At 48.4% G+C, this 18,824-nt stretch overlaps 1 protein-coding gene across 1 annotated transcript in view; it reads right to left on the reverse strand.

Annotated features, from left to right (window-relative positions):
* Positions 1-18,824, reverse strand: part of TPCN1 (two pore segment channel 1) — a 373,488-nt gene that overhangs the window by 145,175 nt on the left and 209,489 nt on the right. The window contains exon 16 of the mRNA XM_082257616.1: positions 4,359-4,412. Within this exon, the coding sequence (XP_082113742.1) occupies positions 4,359-4,412 (54 nt within the window). The remainder of the gene's footprint in view (positions 1-4,358; positions 4,413-18,824) is intronic.

The raw sequence follows: 18,824 nt of genomic DNA on the forward strand, positions 1-18,824 counted from the left end.
GCCGGCCAAGGGGGCCACATCCAAAGATGCATCACAAATGTACTCTTATCCATGGATCAACTGATCCGCCAGCTCAGGAGGGTGTTGCTTCCCTTCCAGAACCTGGCGTAAAATCTTTGCCCATTCCGTTAAGGTCTGAGGGTACCAAGGTAATAGCAAACCCCAGTCTCAAAATTGAACCAGCCACGGTGAAAAGGTAACAGACCAGAGTCTCAGCTCTCTTGTCCACAGGATCCTTAAAGGATGGAGAATCCTCCACTGGCAAAAGCGTGGTCTTATTTAGCCTGGAAACCTGAGAGTCCACAGACGGTGGAACCTTCAGTTTATTCAGAAGAGACTCCTCAAAGGGATATCTCCTAGCGAAGCGCTTAGGTATTCCAACCATGTGTTTCGGGGAACCCCACTGACTAGTGACAATCTCGTCAAAATAGGCAGGAAAGGGGAACACCTTAGTCACCTTGGAAGATTTCCGGATGCCAAACTGAGGAGATGTGGCAAAAAACATGAGGGGGAAGGAGGACACAGGAATGGGATCCCCAGCAATTCGGTAGGAAAGGAGGGGGGGGACACTACTCACCACACCACGGCACCAGGCGGGCGCTACTCCAAGCAGTCCACTGCACCATCTTGGAATGGGGGTCCTGTGGCCTGAGGTACGCTGTGACTCTGATCGTGACTGCTGTTATGACCAGGGCTATGCGACCTCACGAGGAACAAAAATAATAAAGAGAAAGTCAAAAATTGCAAGTCCTATAGCAGTAAGGGATGGTATACCCTCTGGGACTGCCTCAGGGGTGTAACCAAAAAGGTTTCTGCCTAGTCCTACTCCTAGAGAGAGCAGCATAAAGCCCAATGGTCTGGAAGACATGGAGTTGTGTCCGTCAGTGAACGAAAGAGAAATACACTTGAATTCATTTTAACGCACAAAACACAACACCCAATTGTTTTGTAAAATATAAAAGATGTTACGCCCAGTAAATAGATACCAAACATGTCATGCTTTCAAATATAGTCCGCCCGTTGAAAGGTGCCAAATTACGGTATCCAAAAATTCTATAGACAACACTTTCAAAGCCTTTACAAGTTACCAGTTTAGAATTACACAGGAGGTCTGCCGCTATAATTATTGTTGTTGCTCTGATATTTGCGGCGATACCTCAAATGTGTTGTGCCATCGCCGTTTATATATGTGTGTGGGACCTATGTGCGCGTTCACATCTGCACATCAGCACAGGGGCGCTTACATTTTTTTTCTTAAACACTATATCTTAAACGGTTTTTTTTATCAACTTTATTGCTATTACAAGGGATGAACAACATTCCTTGTAATAGCATGGGCCATGACAGGTGCTCTTTATGGAGAGATCTGGGGTCTATTAGACCCCAAATCTCTCCTCTGGCCGCTAATGCAGCCGATCAGACACACATCGTTCTAAATTGGCTGCTTCCCTGGCCGTTATCGGCCAAATAACCAAAGAATAGAAACAGGGAATGACAAAATAACCGTCGCTGTTTCTAACGTAACACAGTGGGAGGAACAACATCCGTTACTTTCACTGTGTGCCTAAAGCTGGATGTTCCCAGTCACATCCTTACCAGGCTCTCCAATATCATAAAAAGCCTGATAAAGGCAGTGGCAGGAAGGGGTTAAAGTAACCCAGCGTCTGTTTAGCTGCTCAAATTGCTTTTATTTTGTGCATAACTGCTGAGGCTATTAATTGATATCTTGAATATTGCTGCAGCGATGACCGAGATATCACCCTTTCTGCCCAAGGACATTTATATGTAGAGGCTACAGTCGGTTCTGGAAAAAATAAAAGTCAGCAGCTACAAATACTGAAGCCACTGACTTTTAATAAACACTTACCTGTTCAGAAATCCAGTGCAGACATCAACCGGACTGGTTCTTCGCTGGTCTTCGGGTCTCCAGAGCTGCCATCTTGCTTGTGGGAAGCCAGCTGTGAATGTCAGTGGCTTCACAGACTTCTCCCAACTGCGCATGCACAAGTCACACTGCGCTTTGTAAATGGACCCCCAGCATTCCCCAAACGTGTGAAATGTCCCAGGGGGTTGGGGGCTGGAGTAGGTGGTGGGTGCCAAATTCCCAACCAGGTTGCCTATGCGAAGTAGAAGCAGGCACCGGTCAAAACTAGGTCCCTGCTCCCTTTAAAAAAAAAAAAGTGGTAGAGGAGGAAGCAGACCAGTGTAGAGGACAGGGAAAACGTACCTTTTTAGGTGAAGTTCCGCTTTATGATTTCTAGCTACATCGCTGCTTGAACTGGTCTCTACATAGCAGCTATCAGGATTGGCCTTATTTCTGGCTGATTTTGGACTACCCGTACCTGAATGCTGCAGGACTACACACAGGGCTGGCATGGAATGTGACCTTTGGGCACTGGGTTCAGCATTGTGATGCTTTCCAGACCTCAGTGTCCTGGTAAAAGATAACCGTACAGTGCTTTCCAGGTCCAGAGCAGTGTAATAGCTCGAGAGCATTACCAGGTTTCTGAAGAGGCAGTTTGTGAGTAAGGGCATTCAGAATAAAGCACTGAGATTTCCCTCACTATTTTCACAGTTGATCGTCTTTCAAATTGCCTACCACATACAGTTTCACCACATTAAGAGATAGGCCTTGTTCACATAGGTCATAAAAAAAGCTGCGTACGAATGCGTGCAGGGTCTAATTCTGCACACTTCTGTATGCAGCTTGACTAAAATGATTTGGGCCTTTCAGAGAGGTGCGTTGGGGGACTGCTTTGTAGTGCTGAATTTAGCTACATAAAAATAAAAAATAAAAGTTCAGAAATGCGTTTGTGGCTGCACACATTCTGCCACATGCATACATGCAAACAGAAGTAAATGAGCCTAGTGTGTGTAAACGCATCAAAACTTATTTAACTGGTATGAACGTATGTAAACAGAATAATATAAAACGCGTCTAAACTCGTCCTAAAGCATGCGTTTTTCTGTCAGCAGGAACCTAGGTGCCCTTTCGTAAAATAAACACATTCGTGTGAATGAGGTCTCACACACATGCACACACTCTCTTTTCCACAATTGAGCAAAAATATTCCACAGCTGCTTCTGCTTGCAAAGCACCACATAAAACTCTGGTCTATTGCTACTGCCTTCCTACACTTGTCTGGTCACCAACGTCCACCCGACTTGCATCAGCACCAGCTGCCAAAGTTTGCGAGTACTTCAGGCCTTGCCTTGCACTTAAGGCCTAGTTGCATTTTCACTACAGACGTGCAAAATATCTGCACACAGACACAAAAGTGGCCAACTGCTATAGGTGTCCCAAACCCATACTCCTTTAGTGGTGCTGGGGCATCTACTCTGTATCCTGTGACTGTATCCTGTACTATCCTGTGAGCGATCTTCACATGGTTCATGGGCTGTAAGCAGTCCCCAGCCCACCCAGTGAGGTCTTTATTTAGAAATTTATTGCGGTGTTACCCACCCCTCTGTTGGACTGTTTTTGGACATCCTGACTAAATCTAGTTCCTCTCTCTTCTTCTTCTCCTCTTGGAACGTAAGATGGGACACAGGCTCTGAAATCTTCAGATGACTGGACACTGGCAAAAAAAATAAAAAGCTGTACGGACACCCCCCTTTATAACGCTTCTCACTACCAGCAAGCTTCAGGTTTATAACGGAAATAGGGAGATCACAAAAAAAAAAAGGGGGGGGTGAACTGTGTCACATAGTGTACTCCAAAAAAAAAAAAAAAAAAGGAGTAAGTAAGTCAAAAATATTATTTTCTTAGTCATACAGACAGGAAACTGGCTTTTTTTTCATCCAACATCAGTCCAACTAAGGGAAGGGCAACACAGCAACAAGCCAACGCTTGTTAACGCTTCCAATAGTAGTACATTTCAGTCTCGGTATTGGAAGACTGAGAGGGACAAAACCTTTCCTAGCCTCAGGAGCAGAGATGAGCTTGGGCGGGTTCGTACGTGCCCGATCCTGCCAGGAAGCCAACACGGGATCGTACACGTCCAAGCTCATCTCTTCTTAGGAGTAATGGCACAAGCTTTCATCTTCGGGTGGAGAAGAGTACTCTCAGCCTTGTAATCTCCTTGTACTTTTCCAAAGAGGGACCAAACAAGTGTTTACCTTCAAAAGGGTAAAAGTTCATAAAAGTAAAAAGTGCAAAAGTGAATTTAGTGGATATGTGATTGTGTACCAAGAGTTCAAATAACGTGTTCAATTTAAAATGAGGTAATAATAAAGGCTGAGTGTGCTACTATTTTAGGTTATGACAAATTCCTTGCTTTATCTCAAATGTCGTTCATGACCTTCTTCAGCTACAGTTGCAAAACTTGGGGGGAGAATGTGAAAGCTTTGGAACTTACTAGTAAGGAAAACAATGTAGCTCCATGGAACGCCTTGAGTAAAGAAGTTCCCTCCTGAAAAGAGGATTTTAGTAAAAGAAAAAAAAAATATTCAGATGTATAAGGCATAAACAAAATAGACAAATGCAATTTCTAGTAAAAGAATATATAGCGGAGTATAGGACTTAAATGTTCTGTTTATTTGGTTTAAAAAAGTACAGAATATTACCCAAGCAATCTCACACTATCTTTTGCAATGACACTACAAACATTTTGGAGGGATAAGATCAAATATATTTAATAATTTGCAACATAAAATTTGGCTTACTTTTTTAAGTGGACCTGAATTGAAATGGTGAAGATTAGCTATTGTAAAGGGAACATCTAGAAATGTTATAAATGGTTATCTAAACCCTATAACAGAAATTTAATATATTGCACTTTACCATTCCTTAGATGTGGTGGCTATGTTAGCTTAATATATTCGGACTCTTTTCCCTGTATTTTCACCTGGCAATGCAGCCAGTAAGACGCTTCCTGTCCTAGTGTGACAACGCTCACTCACTGAACTGTGTTTATCAAGGAGCAGCGTTATCACCCTAGGGTGCTATCCTGATTTTGACATCAAACGCCCCTTAACTTCTGACTCCAAATTGAGATTTCAATTCACTACACAAGAAGTTACATGGGCAATGGATTTCTCATAAGGAGCAAGAGTTATTTTTTTGTACTTGCAGAAAATGTACAGTGCCTTGAAAAAGTATTCATAACCCTTGAAATTTTCCACATTTTGTCATGTTACAACCAAAAACGTAAATGTATTTTATTGGGATTTTATGTGATAGACCAACACAAAGTGGTACATAATTGTGAAGTGGAAAGAAAATGATAATTGGATTTTTGTCTTTCCGTAAAATCCTTTTCTCTGAAGTTCATTGACGGACGCAGTCTCTGTTCTTCATAACAGTATTTTTTTTTTTTTTTTTAAGCCCGTAGCGTGTGAAACACACTCAAAAGACTTCACCCGGTGCATAAAAAAGTGCACACACACAAACGTGAGGAACACAAAAAGTGCACAGGGTGTGCGAACAAATGGTCTTCCCTCCGAAGAGGTAGGACCCGAACCTCGATCCCCCGGGGCGCAAGACTCCTGACAGGGATTTAAGGTACTCATGGTCTGTCTGGCCGGAACCAGACTGACCCCGTTCTTCAGGGGGACTGCCGAAACAGCCCCCACCGAGTACTAAGTGGGGCTCCCCCGAAGGGAGACCCCATGAGAGAGGGCAGACCAAGCCAAAAGGCCATATCCACCCCCTCCCAAGACTCAAGGTAGGGCCCAAGGACCCACACCCTACAAGTCGTGCAGGTGAAAAAAAGGTGATAGAAAAGTGACAAACTACAAAGAAAAAAGCACACACAAACAAAAAGGTGGGGGAGGGGAAGTGGAGAGGTGAATTAGTGCCTAAGTGAAAAACAAAGGCAGGCCTTCCGGCCGGAATAAAAATTCCTCTGGTCGAAGCCAAAAGGCCTTGCCCAAGAGGCAGGTGCTTAAAAAAGTGTGCGTAGGTGCAGTGACCATGGTGCCGAAAAACTCAAGGCGAGCTGCCCCTCACCAGTGAGAATTAAGGCACCCCTGGGCTGCCACCCCAGGGGCACATACACTACGGGCTTTCTCTACCCCGGCCCAAAGGCCAGACCGAGCGTAGCCCTATCCTACCAGGAGGCATCAGAACTTTGGACAGCTTAGGGAGAACCTGCCTTCAACTGGGGACAAGCCTTTTGCAAGGCCAGATTCAACCCAGGAGGAAAGGCTCCCCCCCCCGCCACCGCCGTTCCTTACCAATCACATCCAGGAGCAGTACTAACTGGCCGCAGATCCAGTTTTCTCACTCCCTTCAAACTGGTAGGGGCGGACCCATTCAAATCAGGAAGGCATTGGAACCATCCGGCTTTCTCTGGTTTGGCCTACTCCGGTCCTCCAGTTACGCCCAGAGCGCCCCGGTTAACTTCGGCCACCACCGATACTAACCTTCAGGTTCCATTCCAACACTGATAAGAACAGATACTACACTTGATCTTAGCCAAAAGGCCGAGAAGCGACTGCTGAGCAAAGTGACGTAGGGATACTTCATAACAGTAGGGTTATACTGCCCCCTAAAGGAGGATGACACTAGGCAGAAAAAAGTTCTGGCTACCCCTATGGACAGTCCCAGGAGGTATACCCTCTCTCACAGCTATAGGATGTCAGTTTTGTATCAAAGCAGTGTCAGAAAAAACAATACCAACCCAACCGGTACTGTGTTCGTCAATGAACTTTAGAGAAAATAATTTTACGGTAAGACAAAATAAGACTGCAACACTGCACTTTTTGTTTACATGTCTTTCTGAGAGTTATATATTCACCTTTCTGTGCTAGCTGCTGTTGCTACATTTGGTTTCACCAGCGCTCACTTTCTTTATGTGTGGCCTTAATTGAATAAGCCTGCACAACTGTCTGTCTGATCCATCTGGAAATGGTCGCAGCAGATGCAGGTAGCCCTTTCCTTGGTCCATCCGTGAGTACAAAGAGCGAATCCGCCTTCCGAAAAGATTCAGTAGTCCCCAAGTACACCCTGATTGCCAGAACCACATCCAAAGTATGTAGTGCAAATTCCTTGGGATGTTGAGGCTTAGGACACAAGGAGGGCAACACAATGTTCTCATTTAAGTGGAAACTGGAAACCACCGTCGGAAGGAAGGATGGATCCGGATGAAGCACCACTTTATCCCTGTTAACCACCAGATAGGGAGAATGACAGGACAACCCCACCAGTTCCGACACCCTGCGCGCAGAAGTAATAGCCATCAAGAAGGCGACCTTCTGGGATAAGGTAAGCAGGGGAATCTCCCAAATATTTCAAAGGGAGGCTTCTGAAGATCACACAGCAGCAAATTAAGGTCCCTAGGTGGCAACGGAGGTCGCACCGGCAGTGAAAATTGTCGCACCCCCTGGATAATGTTACGCACCAGGGAATGGGTGGTTAGTGGCCTCTGGAAGAAAATTGCCAAGGCTGAGACCAGACCCTTGATAGTACTTAAGGCCAATTTTTGATCAACTCCCCATTGAAGGAAGGCCAAGATCCAAGCCACTGAGTAAGAGCGAGGGGGAACCCCAATAGACTCACACCACGCAATATACGACTTCCACGTGCGATGATAGATCTTTCTAGAAGTTGCTTTTCTCGCTTTAAGCAGAGTGGGAACCACTGAAGCAGACAATCCCCTGTCCTTCAGCACCTGGCTTTTAACAGCCAAGCCGTCAAAGCCAGCGACTGTAGGAAGATCAGCCCTTGAGGAGGACACCAAGAAGAGCCTTAAAAGGACACTTCGAGGAAGAATCCAGGGACCTCGTCTTCCGTTCCAAGGTGGAGAATCTTGAGAAAGGTGAGAAATGTAACTCTTTCTTTTTCAGGAAACTTCACTCAGGACACACTCCCTTGTCTGAGCTGCGGGACGAGACCGGAACACTCCAGAAGGGGAAGGAGGCTGTGATGCAAGTGGTCAGCGACTACTACACCAACCTCTACTCCCCGAAAGAAACAGATACGGCTGAGGCCGACAGGTTCTTGTCAGGTATCATTAACCAAATTGATCCTGCAGGTATGTCGGCAATCAACGCCCCCTTGGCGCTGGAGGAGCTGCACTCTGCCGTCAGATCCTTTAGGCAGGGCAGGACCCCGGGCTGCGACGGTCTCCCAGCGGAGCTCTATGTAGCGCTGTGGGATCTCGTTGGCCCGGACCTGCTCGAGCTGTACGAGGAGATGGTGGTGGAGGGCACAATGCCTCCGTCGCTGAGGGAGGGGATGATCACGATTTTGTATAAACGTAAGGGGGAGAGAGGGGATCTGAAAAATTGGCGTCCCATCTCTCTCTTAAACGTGGACTACAAAATCCTCGCCAAGGTTCTGGCCAACAGGCTGAAATCTGTCATCGGACAGATCATTCACCCGGATCAGACTTGCGGCATTCCTGGTCGCAGGATTGCGGACAGCCTTGCGCTTGTCCGGGACACGGTCCAGTACATTCGAGGCCGCCGTGTGCACGCGGCCCTGGTCAGTCTTGACCAGGAAAAGGCCTTTGACCGTGTCTCCCATGAGTTTATGTGCAGAGCTCTGCGCAGGTTTGGTCTTGGGGACATGTTTTGTTCGTATGTGACTGTGATGTACAATGATATTTGTAGTACGGTGTTGGTGAATGGCTGGAAAACTGACCCTTTCCCTGTTCTCTCTGGGGTCAGACAAGGCTGCCCTCTCTCACCTCTGCTTTTTGTTTGCTGTATAAAGCTCTTTGCCGAATGCATCCGACAGAACCCAGAGATCAGAGGGATCACCGCACCGGGACCGGACAGAAGGGTTGCCAAGTGCTCACTCTACATGGACGACGTAACGGTGTTCTGTGCTGATCAGCGCTCCATCGACTCACTCGTCCAGACCTGTGAGGACTTCTGCAAAGCTTCAGGGGCAAAAGTCAACTGCGGGAAGTCAGATCATGCTCTTCGGAAAGTGGTTCCTGCCTTCTGCATCAATCCCTTTCAGCATCAAGGCGGACTTCATCAAAATTCTTGGAGTTTGGTTTGGAGCTGAGGGCGCAGCCCTGAAGTCTTGGGAGGAGAGACTGTCCAAGATGAGACAAAAGTTTGGACTATGGAGCCTCAGAGAACTCACCATCGAAGGGAAAACACTGGTACTCCGCAGCGAGATCCTCCCTGTGTTGCAGTACCTCGCCCAGGCCTGGCCCCCCCCGGGTCAACACCTGCAAGGGCATCACCAGGGCGGTGTTCCACTTCATCTGGGGCTCCAAGATGGACAGAGTGAAGCAAGCAGTCATGTTCAAGGAACCCCTCAAGGGCGGTAAGGGCGTGCCCGACATCGCAACGTTACTGGGGGTGTTCTTTGCCTGCAACTGCATCCGCAGAACTTTGATTGACAGAACTTCGGACTCTGGAGGCAACTCCATGTCCCGTTTTTTTCCTCCTGCCTCTCTGGAGGTCCCTTGGATGGGACAAATGGGACAGCTCCATCCCCTACAACTGGGACACTCCCTGGTACTACTTGGACACTTTCAAGTTCATCAAGGAGCTGGGGCTGCATGGAGTTAAGCCCGACTTGTGGAAGCCAAAAACTATCTACAAGTTGATCAGAGCATCGGACATTGCTGAGACTGTTCCAGGCCTCCCTTCAGCCACTTGCAAAGTGGTCTGGAGGAATGTTTCTTCAAAGAGACTCACCAACAGGCATAAAGATCTGGCGTGGATGGCTGTCCAGGGAGGGCTGCCACTCAGGACATTTATGCATGCCAGAAACTTGTGCAGATACAGGCACTGCCCCTTTTGTATCATCCACGAGGAAACGTCTTTTCACGTTTTCTGGGAGTGCTCATTTGCACAGAGCCTGTTGAGGGCCTTGGAACTTGAACTTAGAGACTTTGTTCCACAGACTGCCATCACACATTTTGCTGTGCTGAATGGACTTTTTCATGGTACTTTTACACAGGAGGACATTGACAACGCCTGGCGGGTGTTGTGTTGCTTTAAGGACGCTTTATGGTGCGCCAGAAAGCGCCTTATCCACCAGCGGGAGAGGATGTCCATTGAGGACTGTCGCAGACTGGTTCACAGTCTGCTCAGAGACTATAACCTGATGGATCTCATGGAGGAAGAGGAGGTCTGAAGATTTCCCCTTCCCCCACTCTCCCTTGTGTGTCTTTGTCCATTCAATAAAGCTTCGGGCCTGTGATTTCATTCCCCTCCCCTTACCCCTCTCTCCCACCCCCCCATCACACCTGTTGCTTTTTTGAAATGTTATAGTATTGATACAGTTTGAGTAATGCACGTATATACAATGTTTTTAGTTTCATGCTTCAGGGGTATTGCGGCGTCATGCATGATGTGATGGCACGGGGTAGCATTACTCCGCACAACACATCAGGCATCATACCGCAGAATGTATGTATTTGATTGAATGTATTTATTTGTATGACCGGAAATGTATTGTAATGTAGTGTATTTATGCGCTGCGTCGCAGTACAGGGGAGAATGTACCCCGACAAAGTATTGTTTTTTTGTATATCTTTTATGCAAATAAAGATTACATTTTCAACCAAAAAAAGATCAGCCCTTGAGACAGTAGATCCTCCCTGAGAGGAAGTCTCCAAGGAATGTCTGTGACTAGCCTGACCAGGTTGGCATGCCAACCTCGGCAAGGCCAGTCCGGAGCCACAAGGATGACTGGAATCCCTTCCGCCTCGATCCAGCAAAGAAGTCTTGGCAGCAACTTAAGAGGGAGGGAAAGCATACATCAGCTGATACTGACCGCACGGAGCCACCAGCGCGTCTGTCAGAGGGTCCAGAGATCGGGCCACAAACCTCTGCACTTTCCTGTTGATCCGAGACACCAATAGATCTACTTCTGGAGTGCCCCAATGAAGGCACAACTGCTGGATCACCTCTGGGTGGAGAGACCATTCCCCTTGATCCAAGGACTGCCGACTGAGATAATCCGCCTGCCAAGAGCTGGAACAGAGCGTTCTCGCCACCTCTAAGGCCGCAAGGACACTCTTGGTGGCCCCTTGGTGATTGACATAAGCCACAGCCATGGCATTGTCCGATTGAATGTGCACTGGACAGCCTTGAAGGTACCATGTCCAGTGGACTAGGCAAAGCCTGATCGCTCTCAGCTCCAGAACATTGATCGGCAACCTGGATTCTTCCAGGGACCAGACCCCTTGAGCAGAAAGCCTGCCTAGAACACCTCCCCACCCGGACAGACTCGCATCCGTGATGATAACTGTCCAATATGGGGGGGGGGGGGGGGATTTTCCTAGATTGAGCGTCGGGAACCGAAGCCACCAAATCAGGGACCCCCTGTTCTGCTGGCTCAGCAGGATCTGGTTGTTCAGGGAATTTGGATCTTGGTTCCACTTGAGAAGGATTTCCTTCTAGAGGATTCTCGTGTGGAATTGAGAGAAAGGGACCGCCTCAAAGGACGACACCATCAGTCCCAGAACTCTCATACAAGTCCTAAAGGACGACCATTTGCTGGACAGCAATAGCTGAATTGCTTGGAGCCACCCGAGGAGGCCTTGAAGGACTTGGATACTTTATCACTTGTTGTGTGTTTAAAAGGAGGGACCCCCGTCTACGACGAGAGTCCTTACCCTTGTTAGTCTGCGGGAGAAAGGTACTCTTGCCCCCTGTAAGACCTTTGATAATGTCATCAAGGGTAGCCCCAAACAGGTAGAAAAAGGTAGAACAGTCAAGGCCTTCTCTGAGGTCTGATGCGCATTTTAGCCAAAGTATACGCTGGAGGACCACCGCCGAAACCGACAGTTGGGCCACATCCAGCGAGGCATCGCAAACAAATTGCAACCCCTGCAGCAACTGGTCCGTCAACTCCGCAAAGGCAGGGGGGAGTTGTACCCCCTCTAGATCACGGCGTAGTAGCTCAGCCCATTCAGTCAAGGTTTGTGACACAAGGGCAATAGTAAACACCAGTCTTAGTGCAGACCCCGACAGGGAGTACATATTGCGGGCCAAAGACTTCCGTCTTTGTATCCGCCGGATCCATAAAGGACGGGGAATCCTCTACTGGGTAGCTTGGTAGCTTTATTCAGTCTGGAGACCGGAGGGTCCATCGTAGGTGGCACAGTCCACTTTTTAATAAAGGACTACTCAAAGGGGTAGCGTCTAGCAATCCGCTTAGGCACCCCAGGGGGACGCTTTGGTTGGTCCCACTCTTTTTTGACCATGTTGTCAAAATACATGGGAAAGGGGAAAACCTTTGCTGCTCTGGATGGCTTGTGAGTGCCAAGCGTAAACTGCTCCTCAGTCACGTCCTCCATTTTTAGGGTCTCATGCACAGAAACAACCAGTGCGTCCACCAGTGCCTTTTCTTGCGCGGTGGCGGAGGGAGAGGTGTCATCCTCACTATCAGAGGAGACAGGGCAGGAGGTAGTAGACCCGGCCGGGAGACCCACTTCTGCAGTTGCTGAATCAGATTCAGAAACTGATACATCAGATGAGGCAGAGGTAGGTGGGGGGCGTTTGTTGGCACCTTGCCCCTTAAAGGCATCTCCACCCAGAACACAAAAGATTCCAAGACCGCCGACAGTGCATCTATGGATAGCTGGGATCCGGGGGGCCCTGCGGCCTCCATGAGGGCGTCAGGTGGGGAAGAAAGTTCCGCAGGGTCCATGTTGCACAAGGGGTACTCCTCAGCAAAAAGTTACAAAAAGAAAAAAACGATCGTCCAGTCGCCGGCGGCGCACCCCCCACCCCAGCCCGACTTACGCCCGGTTCCAGCCCCCAGGGAGTAGCTTCAAGCGTCCCATAGCCCCAGTAGTGAGGGGGGGGTGCATGACAGGACAGAGGGGAACCCGGGGGGGGGGGGGGCGAAGGTCCGACCGTCCTAAGGAGGGGTCCGCGTCCACCCCAAAACCAGCTAGGGTTGGGGGGGGGGGAACATTTTACTTACCATACCTGGAACAGGCGGGCGCCATCTCCTGACAGAACCCTCTACGCCAAAGTGGGGGGCTGTCGGCCAATAGGAATGCTGTAACTCGAGCCTAGACCCGGTCGTATGAGACCTAGCGAGACGTTTAACTCACAGGGCCAGTCCCCGTCTGGTGGGACTATGTCGTGGCTGACCTAGCGCGGAGCTGGGGTCCACGCGCTCTCGCTGGCCAACGAGGGTGACCACTGGATCTATATAGCCAGCCCGTCAACCAGGTCCGATTAAAACTGACATCCTATAGCAGGGAGAGAGGGTATACCCCCTGGAGCTGCCCATAAGCCAGAACTTTTTTTTCTGTCTAGTGTCCTACTCCTGTAGGGGGCAGTATAACCCTACTGTTATAAAGAACAGAGACTGCGTCCGTCAATTAACGATAGTGAAAAATGGATTTCAACATTTTTTACAAATAAATATCTGAAAAGCGTGGCGTGCATTTGTATTCAGCCCCCCTGAGTCAATACCACCTTTCACTGCAATTACAGCTACAAGTCTTTTGGGGTATGTATCTTCCAGCTTTGCACATCTAGAGAGTGACATTTTTGCCCATTCTTCTTTGAAAAATAGCTAAAGCGCTGTCAGATTGGATGGAGAGCATCTGTGAACAGCAATTTTCAAGTCCTGCTACAGATTCCCAATTGCATTTAGGCCTGGACGTTGACTGGCCCATTCTAACACATCAATATGCTTTGATGTGGACCATTCCATTGTAGCTCTGGCTGTATGTTTAGGGTCATTGTCCTGCTGGAAGGTGAACCTCCACCCCAGTCTCAAGTCTTTTACAGACTCACAGGGTTTCTTCTAAGATGGCCCTGTATTTGGCCCCATCCATCTTCCCAGCTTCCTTGTCCCTGCTGAAGAAAAGCATCCCCACAACATGATGCTGTCACAACCATGTTTCACAGTGGGGTGATGTGCAGAATTAGTTTTCTGCCACACATAGCGTTCTGCTTTTAGGCCAAAAAGTTAAATTTTGGTCTCATCTGACCAGAGCCATTTCTTCCACATGTTTGCTGTGTCCTCCACATGGCTTTCGGCAAACTGGACTGCTTATCGCTTTCTTGCAACAATGGCTTTCTTCTCGCCACGCTTCTATAAACTCTTGCCAGATTTGTGGAGTGCATGACTAATAGCTGTCCTGTGGGCAGATTCTCCCACTTGAGCGGTGGATCTCTTGGATCTCTGCAGCTCCTCTAGAGTTACCATGGGTCCTTTTGGAGGCTTCTGATTAATGTTCTCCTTGCCCGGCCTGTCAGTTTAGGTGGACAGCCATGTCTTGGTAGGTTTGCAGTTGTGCCATACTCTTTCCATTTTCGTATGATAGATTTTACAATGCTCCGTGAGATGTTCAAAGCTTGGGATATTTTTTTATAACCTAACCCTGCTTTAAACTTCTCCACAACTTTATCCTTGACCTGTCTGGTGTGTTCCTTGGCCTTCATGATGTTGTTTGTTCACTAAGGTTCTCTAACAAACCTCTGAGGGCTTCACAGAACATCTCTATTTATACTGAGATTAGATTACACACAGGTGGACTCTATTTACAAAATGAGGCGACTTCTGAAGGCACTCGGTTCCACTAGATTTTGTGCACTTTGTGTTGGTCGATCACATAAAATTCCAATAAAATACCTTTATGTTTTAGGTTGTAAAATGACAAAATGTGGAAAATTTCAAGGGGAATACTCATTCAAGGCACTGTACTTAGCTTGAAAAAAAAAAATGAAACGAATGCAGACATCATAATTATGGACTGGTAAGCTAAAATATATTAAAGAGGAACAAAAGTTCACAAGCAGAAAGGATTTCTGCAGAAGGGACATATTATGGGTGGGATTAAGGGTCCTTTCACACGGGCTATCTGCCCGGCGGACTCCGTTTTGCTCAGTAGGGAACGATCCGCCGATCCCCGCTGAGCAGGCGGATGACAGGCTTTGCTTACTTTCCAGAGACAGACCTGTCAGATCCCCGCTCTCCTCTATGGGAGATCAGTTTTCATCTGATCTGATCAGATCCTCCAGACAGATGGAAAAAATTGAATTTTTGTAAAATCTTACCGTAAAATTCTTTTCTCTGACAGTCACCGCCCATTCATACAGTCTTCACGATTGGGTATTGGCCCTCTCCGCAGGAGCAAGCTTGGCAGTAATTTTGTTAATACAACAAACATTAACATATAGACACACCCACAAGGGGGCCGTCCCTCTGGCCTATATCCTCCAGCCAGTACCACTCTAATCCAGTTATGTAGCAATCAGTCCATGAAAAACCGTCAACCCCAAAGAAAGGGGCGGGGACTATTTTCTCTTATGTCCTCTGACAGTCGTCGCCCATTCATACAGTCTTCACAATTGGGACGTCCCAAAGCAGTGTAGATGTGAGGGGTGGGAAGATGCAACCTTAAAATAGGCAACTCCGCACCCAGGTCAGAGAAAAAACTGAACTGAACCAGTGGGGTAAGTAAAGCTTAACAGGAGCTAACCCAGGAAAAAAATGAAATAAACCCCATAACTAAGAGACATTAAAAAAACAGCATGTCTCTTTAAACCACTCCCGGACTCAAAACCTTGCAGCCAAAAGAAGCATCCGAGAATGCCAACACATCAAGTTTGTAAAACTTAGAAAAGGTGTGTACAGACGACCAGGTCGCCGTTTTGCACACCTGAGCCACCGACTCCTGGTGGCGAAAAGCCCAAGATGCACTAACCGCTCTAGTAGAGTGCGCCTCGACAGGGAAGGGAGGAACCCGACCCTTAATCGAATAGGCCTGCACAATCGTCTATCTGATCCATTTGGATGTCGGACATCCAGGGCTTGGGAAAACAATGCAGACGTCCCCCCACCCCTGATACGGGTGAGGGCGTCCCTTCAGGAAGGGGTGGACTGGGTTACCTGCCCAGCTTGACCCGTTTTGGGCTTACCCACCCAAAATTTCTTGTGACCACCGGAGGCCTTGAAGGACTTACCCTTTTCCTGTGCCCCGAAGGCACGAAAGGACCCCCGGTTAGTCTTAAAGGAGGGACTCCGCTTAGCGTAGGGAGATTTACCTTTCAAGACTAGAGGCAAGAGAGTACTCTTACCCCCTGTAAGCCACTTGATCAGCTCATCCAGAGAGTCACCAAAGAGACGATCCCCCGCATAAGGGATGTCAGACACTGTCTTCTTAGAAGCGTGGTCGGCCGACCAGCTTTTCAGCCAAATAATGCTGCGGATTGCAATCCCGACCTCAGATAGATGTGCGACCAAAGGAGCCACGTCCAAAGCCACATCACACAGGTACATCAAGGCCTGTGCCATTTGATCCAACATGTCCAGTGCAGCAGCAGAAACCGACTCAGCTACCAGAGTGCGCCTAAGCACCTTGGCCCATTCTGCGATCGTCTGAGAGACCATCACTGAGGCGAACACCGGTTTCAGCAGGGAACCCGCCACCATATACATGTCGCGGGAAAGCGTTTCCACCCGTCTATCCGCCGGGTCCTTAAACACCGGGGAGTCTTCCACGGGCATCAAGGTGGATTTATTCAGTCTGGAAACAGTGTGGTCCACTTTAGGAACCCCAGTCCAGCGAGTATAAACCGAATCGGCAAAGGGATAACGGTATTTAAATCTCTTAGGTACTACCAGCGTCTTCTTAATGCGACGCCATTGGTCATTTACCATTTCCTTGAAACTCCTCGGGACAAGGAAAAACCTGACCCGACTTCAGGGCCTTGCGGGTCCCGAAGGAAACCCGCTTACCTGCCATGGAGGGCTCATCATCAAGATTTAAAGTCTCCTTAACGGAGCTAATAAGTGCGTCTACCACAGCGCGACTGAGAAGACTGGGACCCTTCAAGGGGGACGTAGCCCGTGGCAACCAATTCAGGCTCTGAGTCAGAAGACTGAGAGGGCATAGGTAGTTTCTTTGTAACTCAGTCAGACATCAGCTGATCAACTTTTGACGCTAAAGTCACAAGTGCAGCAGATAAAGAGGCTAAGGAAGTGGGATCAGGAGTATCTGAACCACCAACTAGGTATGTGGCGAATTTGCTATCCTGGGACTCCATATTAGCAAAGTGCAAAAAAAAAAAAATGACACTGGCCCTTTAAATTGGCGGATACCGAGGACCCCTATCGCAAACTGCACTACAGGTGGAGAGCTAAACTGACAAAAAAGAGTGCTAGCAGAAATATAGCCAAAGAAAACCAGTAAAATGCCCCCACAGTGTCCCTATACTTGCCACGCTGCTTTTGAAAAGGCTGATTATAAAGAGGAAGTGACCTTACGCCCCTTGAGGCCAAAGCCAGCCCTGAGCCACAAAAAAAATTGTGCCTGATAGAGTCAAATGGAGGAAAAGCACTTAGAAAATGGCCACTGACCAGACAGGACATCCGCCCACACTAAAGATGGCGACGATCGGAGCTGGCAATGATGATGGAAAATGGCCGCTGCCCTCACTCTGAGGCCAAACAGCCAGCCCTTACCAAACATGGCGGCTGGGCGAAACAGCACCAAACGCTGCAGAAAACGCCCGCACTAGCCCCCACCGGGATCTGCACAGAGCACCCCGGGGAGAAGGAAGCCCCCACCCCCCCCCGTACGGCGGTCTGCACCGCAGGAGAGCCCCCGCAGGGACAGGGAAGGTAAGACACAGGGGGCCATCCCACGGCGATGAGGGGGATATTACGGCAGACTTTACATGTACCGCCAACCCCAGAGTGGGCCCACAAAATACCCCCTCAAAAACCTGTTCCCGGGGACAGAGGGGTAGTAGTACTCACCATACCGCGAACATGGGCACCGCTCAGACACGGGAGACCTCCCACCTGGGTGGGGGTGCCGTCAGCCAGGAAGGATGCTAGCAACCCCAGTCATTCTGACATTGACACAGCCCAGCGAAGATAGAAAAACTTTGCAGGCTCGTCCCCGCTTCTAGGGGCACGGTCGTTGCGAGGCCTGGGCATACCAAAAGCCTGCGACGCTCGATGGCAGACTGGGACTCCATAAGGTTCTATATTAACCAGTACGAGGCCCAGTTCTGCTGACGCTTGTAGTCCTACAAATTCTGATTAACTAGCGTAGTTGAGAAAAAATAAAAAGCTATTCTTAAAAGAAAAAACACCTTTCAGAAATAAAACAAGAAAAAAACTGAGACACTAGGTCCCAGCAGGGAAAACCTAGCCTACTCCTGACGCTAGGCAGCAAAGAACTGGATTAGAGTGGTACTGGCTGGAGGATATAGGCCAGAGGGACGGCCGCCTGTGGGTGTGTCTATATTTTAATGTTTGTTGTATTAATAAAATTACTGCCTAGCTTGCTCCTGCGGAGAAGGCCAATACCCAATCGTGAAGACTGTATGAATGGGCGGCAACTGTCAGAGGACGCAAGAGAAATAGGGTTTCCATCCATCTGGATTTCACGGACAGGGTCGGATCGGATAGCAGCGGGTGTCAGCAGACATGTCACCGCTGACATCCGCTGCTCCAAAAGGAGTGCATGGAGCATCCGATCAGGTCCGCCTGAAAAACTGACAGGCGGACCTGATCAGAAAGCCCATGTGAAAGGACCCTTACTAAAATTGCAGAGTGCAAAATCTGGTGCAGCTGTGCATTAGAGCCAATCAGCTTCTAACTTCAGCTTGTTCATTTAAGCTATGACAAAATAAACGTAGAAGAGGATTGGTTTCTATGCAGTGCTACACCAGATTGTGCACTCTCCAGTTTTAGGAATACTCCCCTTAGGTCTCTTCTACAATAAAAGCTTCATACATTTCTGCATACAAACGGCTTGGTGTACATTTTTGGCATGCCTTTGTGCTGGGATGAAAAAACTCCTGTGATGTGAGTTCGGTCATTCGGGGCTACCCAATCAGGATGGAAAAAAAATGCAGAACCTAGAAGACGACCGGGAGAAGATATCAGTTCTGGCGAGGAAGCTAGTGGATATAGCTGAAGGGGA

The sequence above is a fragment of the Pelophylax lessonae genome (genome assembly GCF_965119305.1).
Source record: "Pelophylax lessonae genome assembly, chromosome: 1".
Classification (NCBI taxonomy): domain Eukaryota; kingdom Metazoa; phylum Chordata; class Amphibia; order Anura; family Ranidae; genus Pelophylax; species Pelophylax lessonae.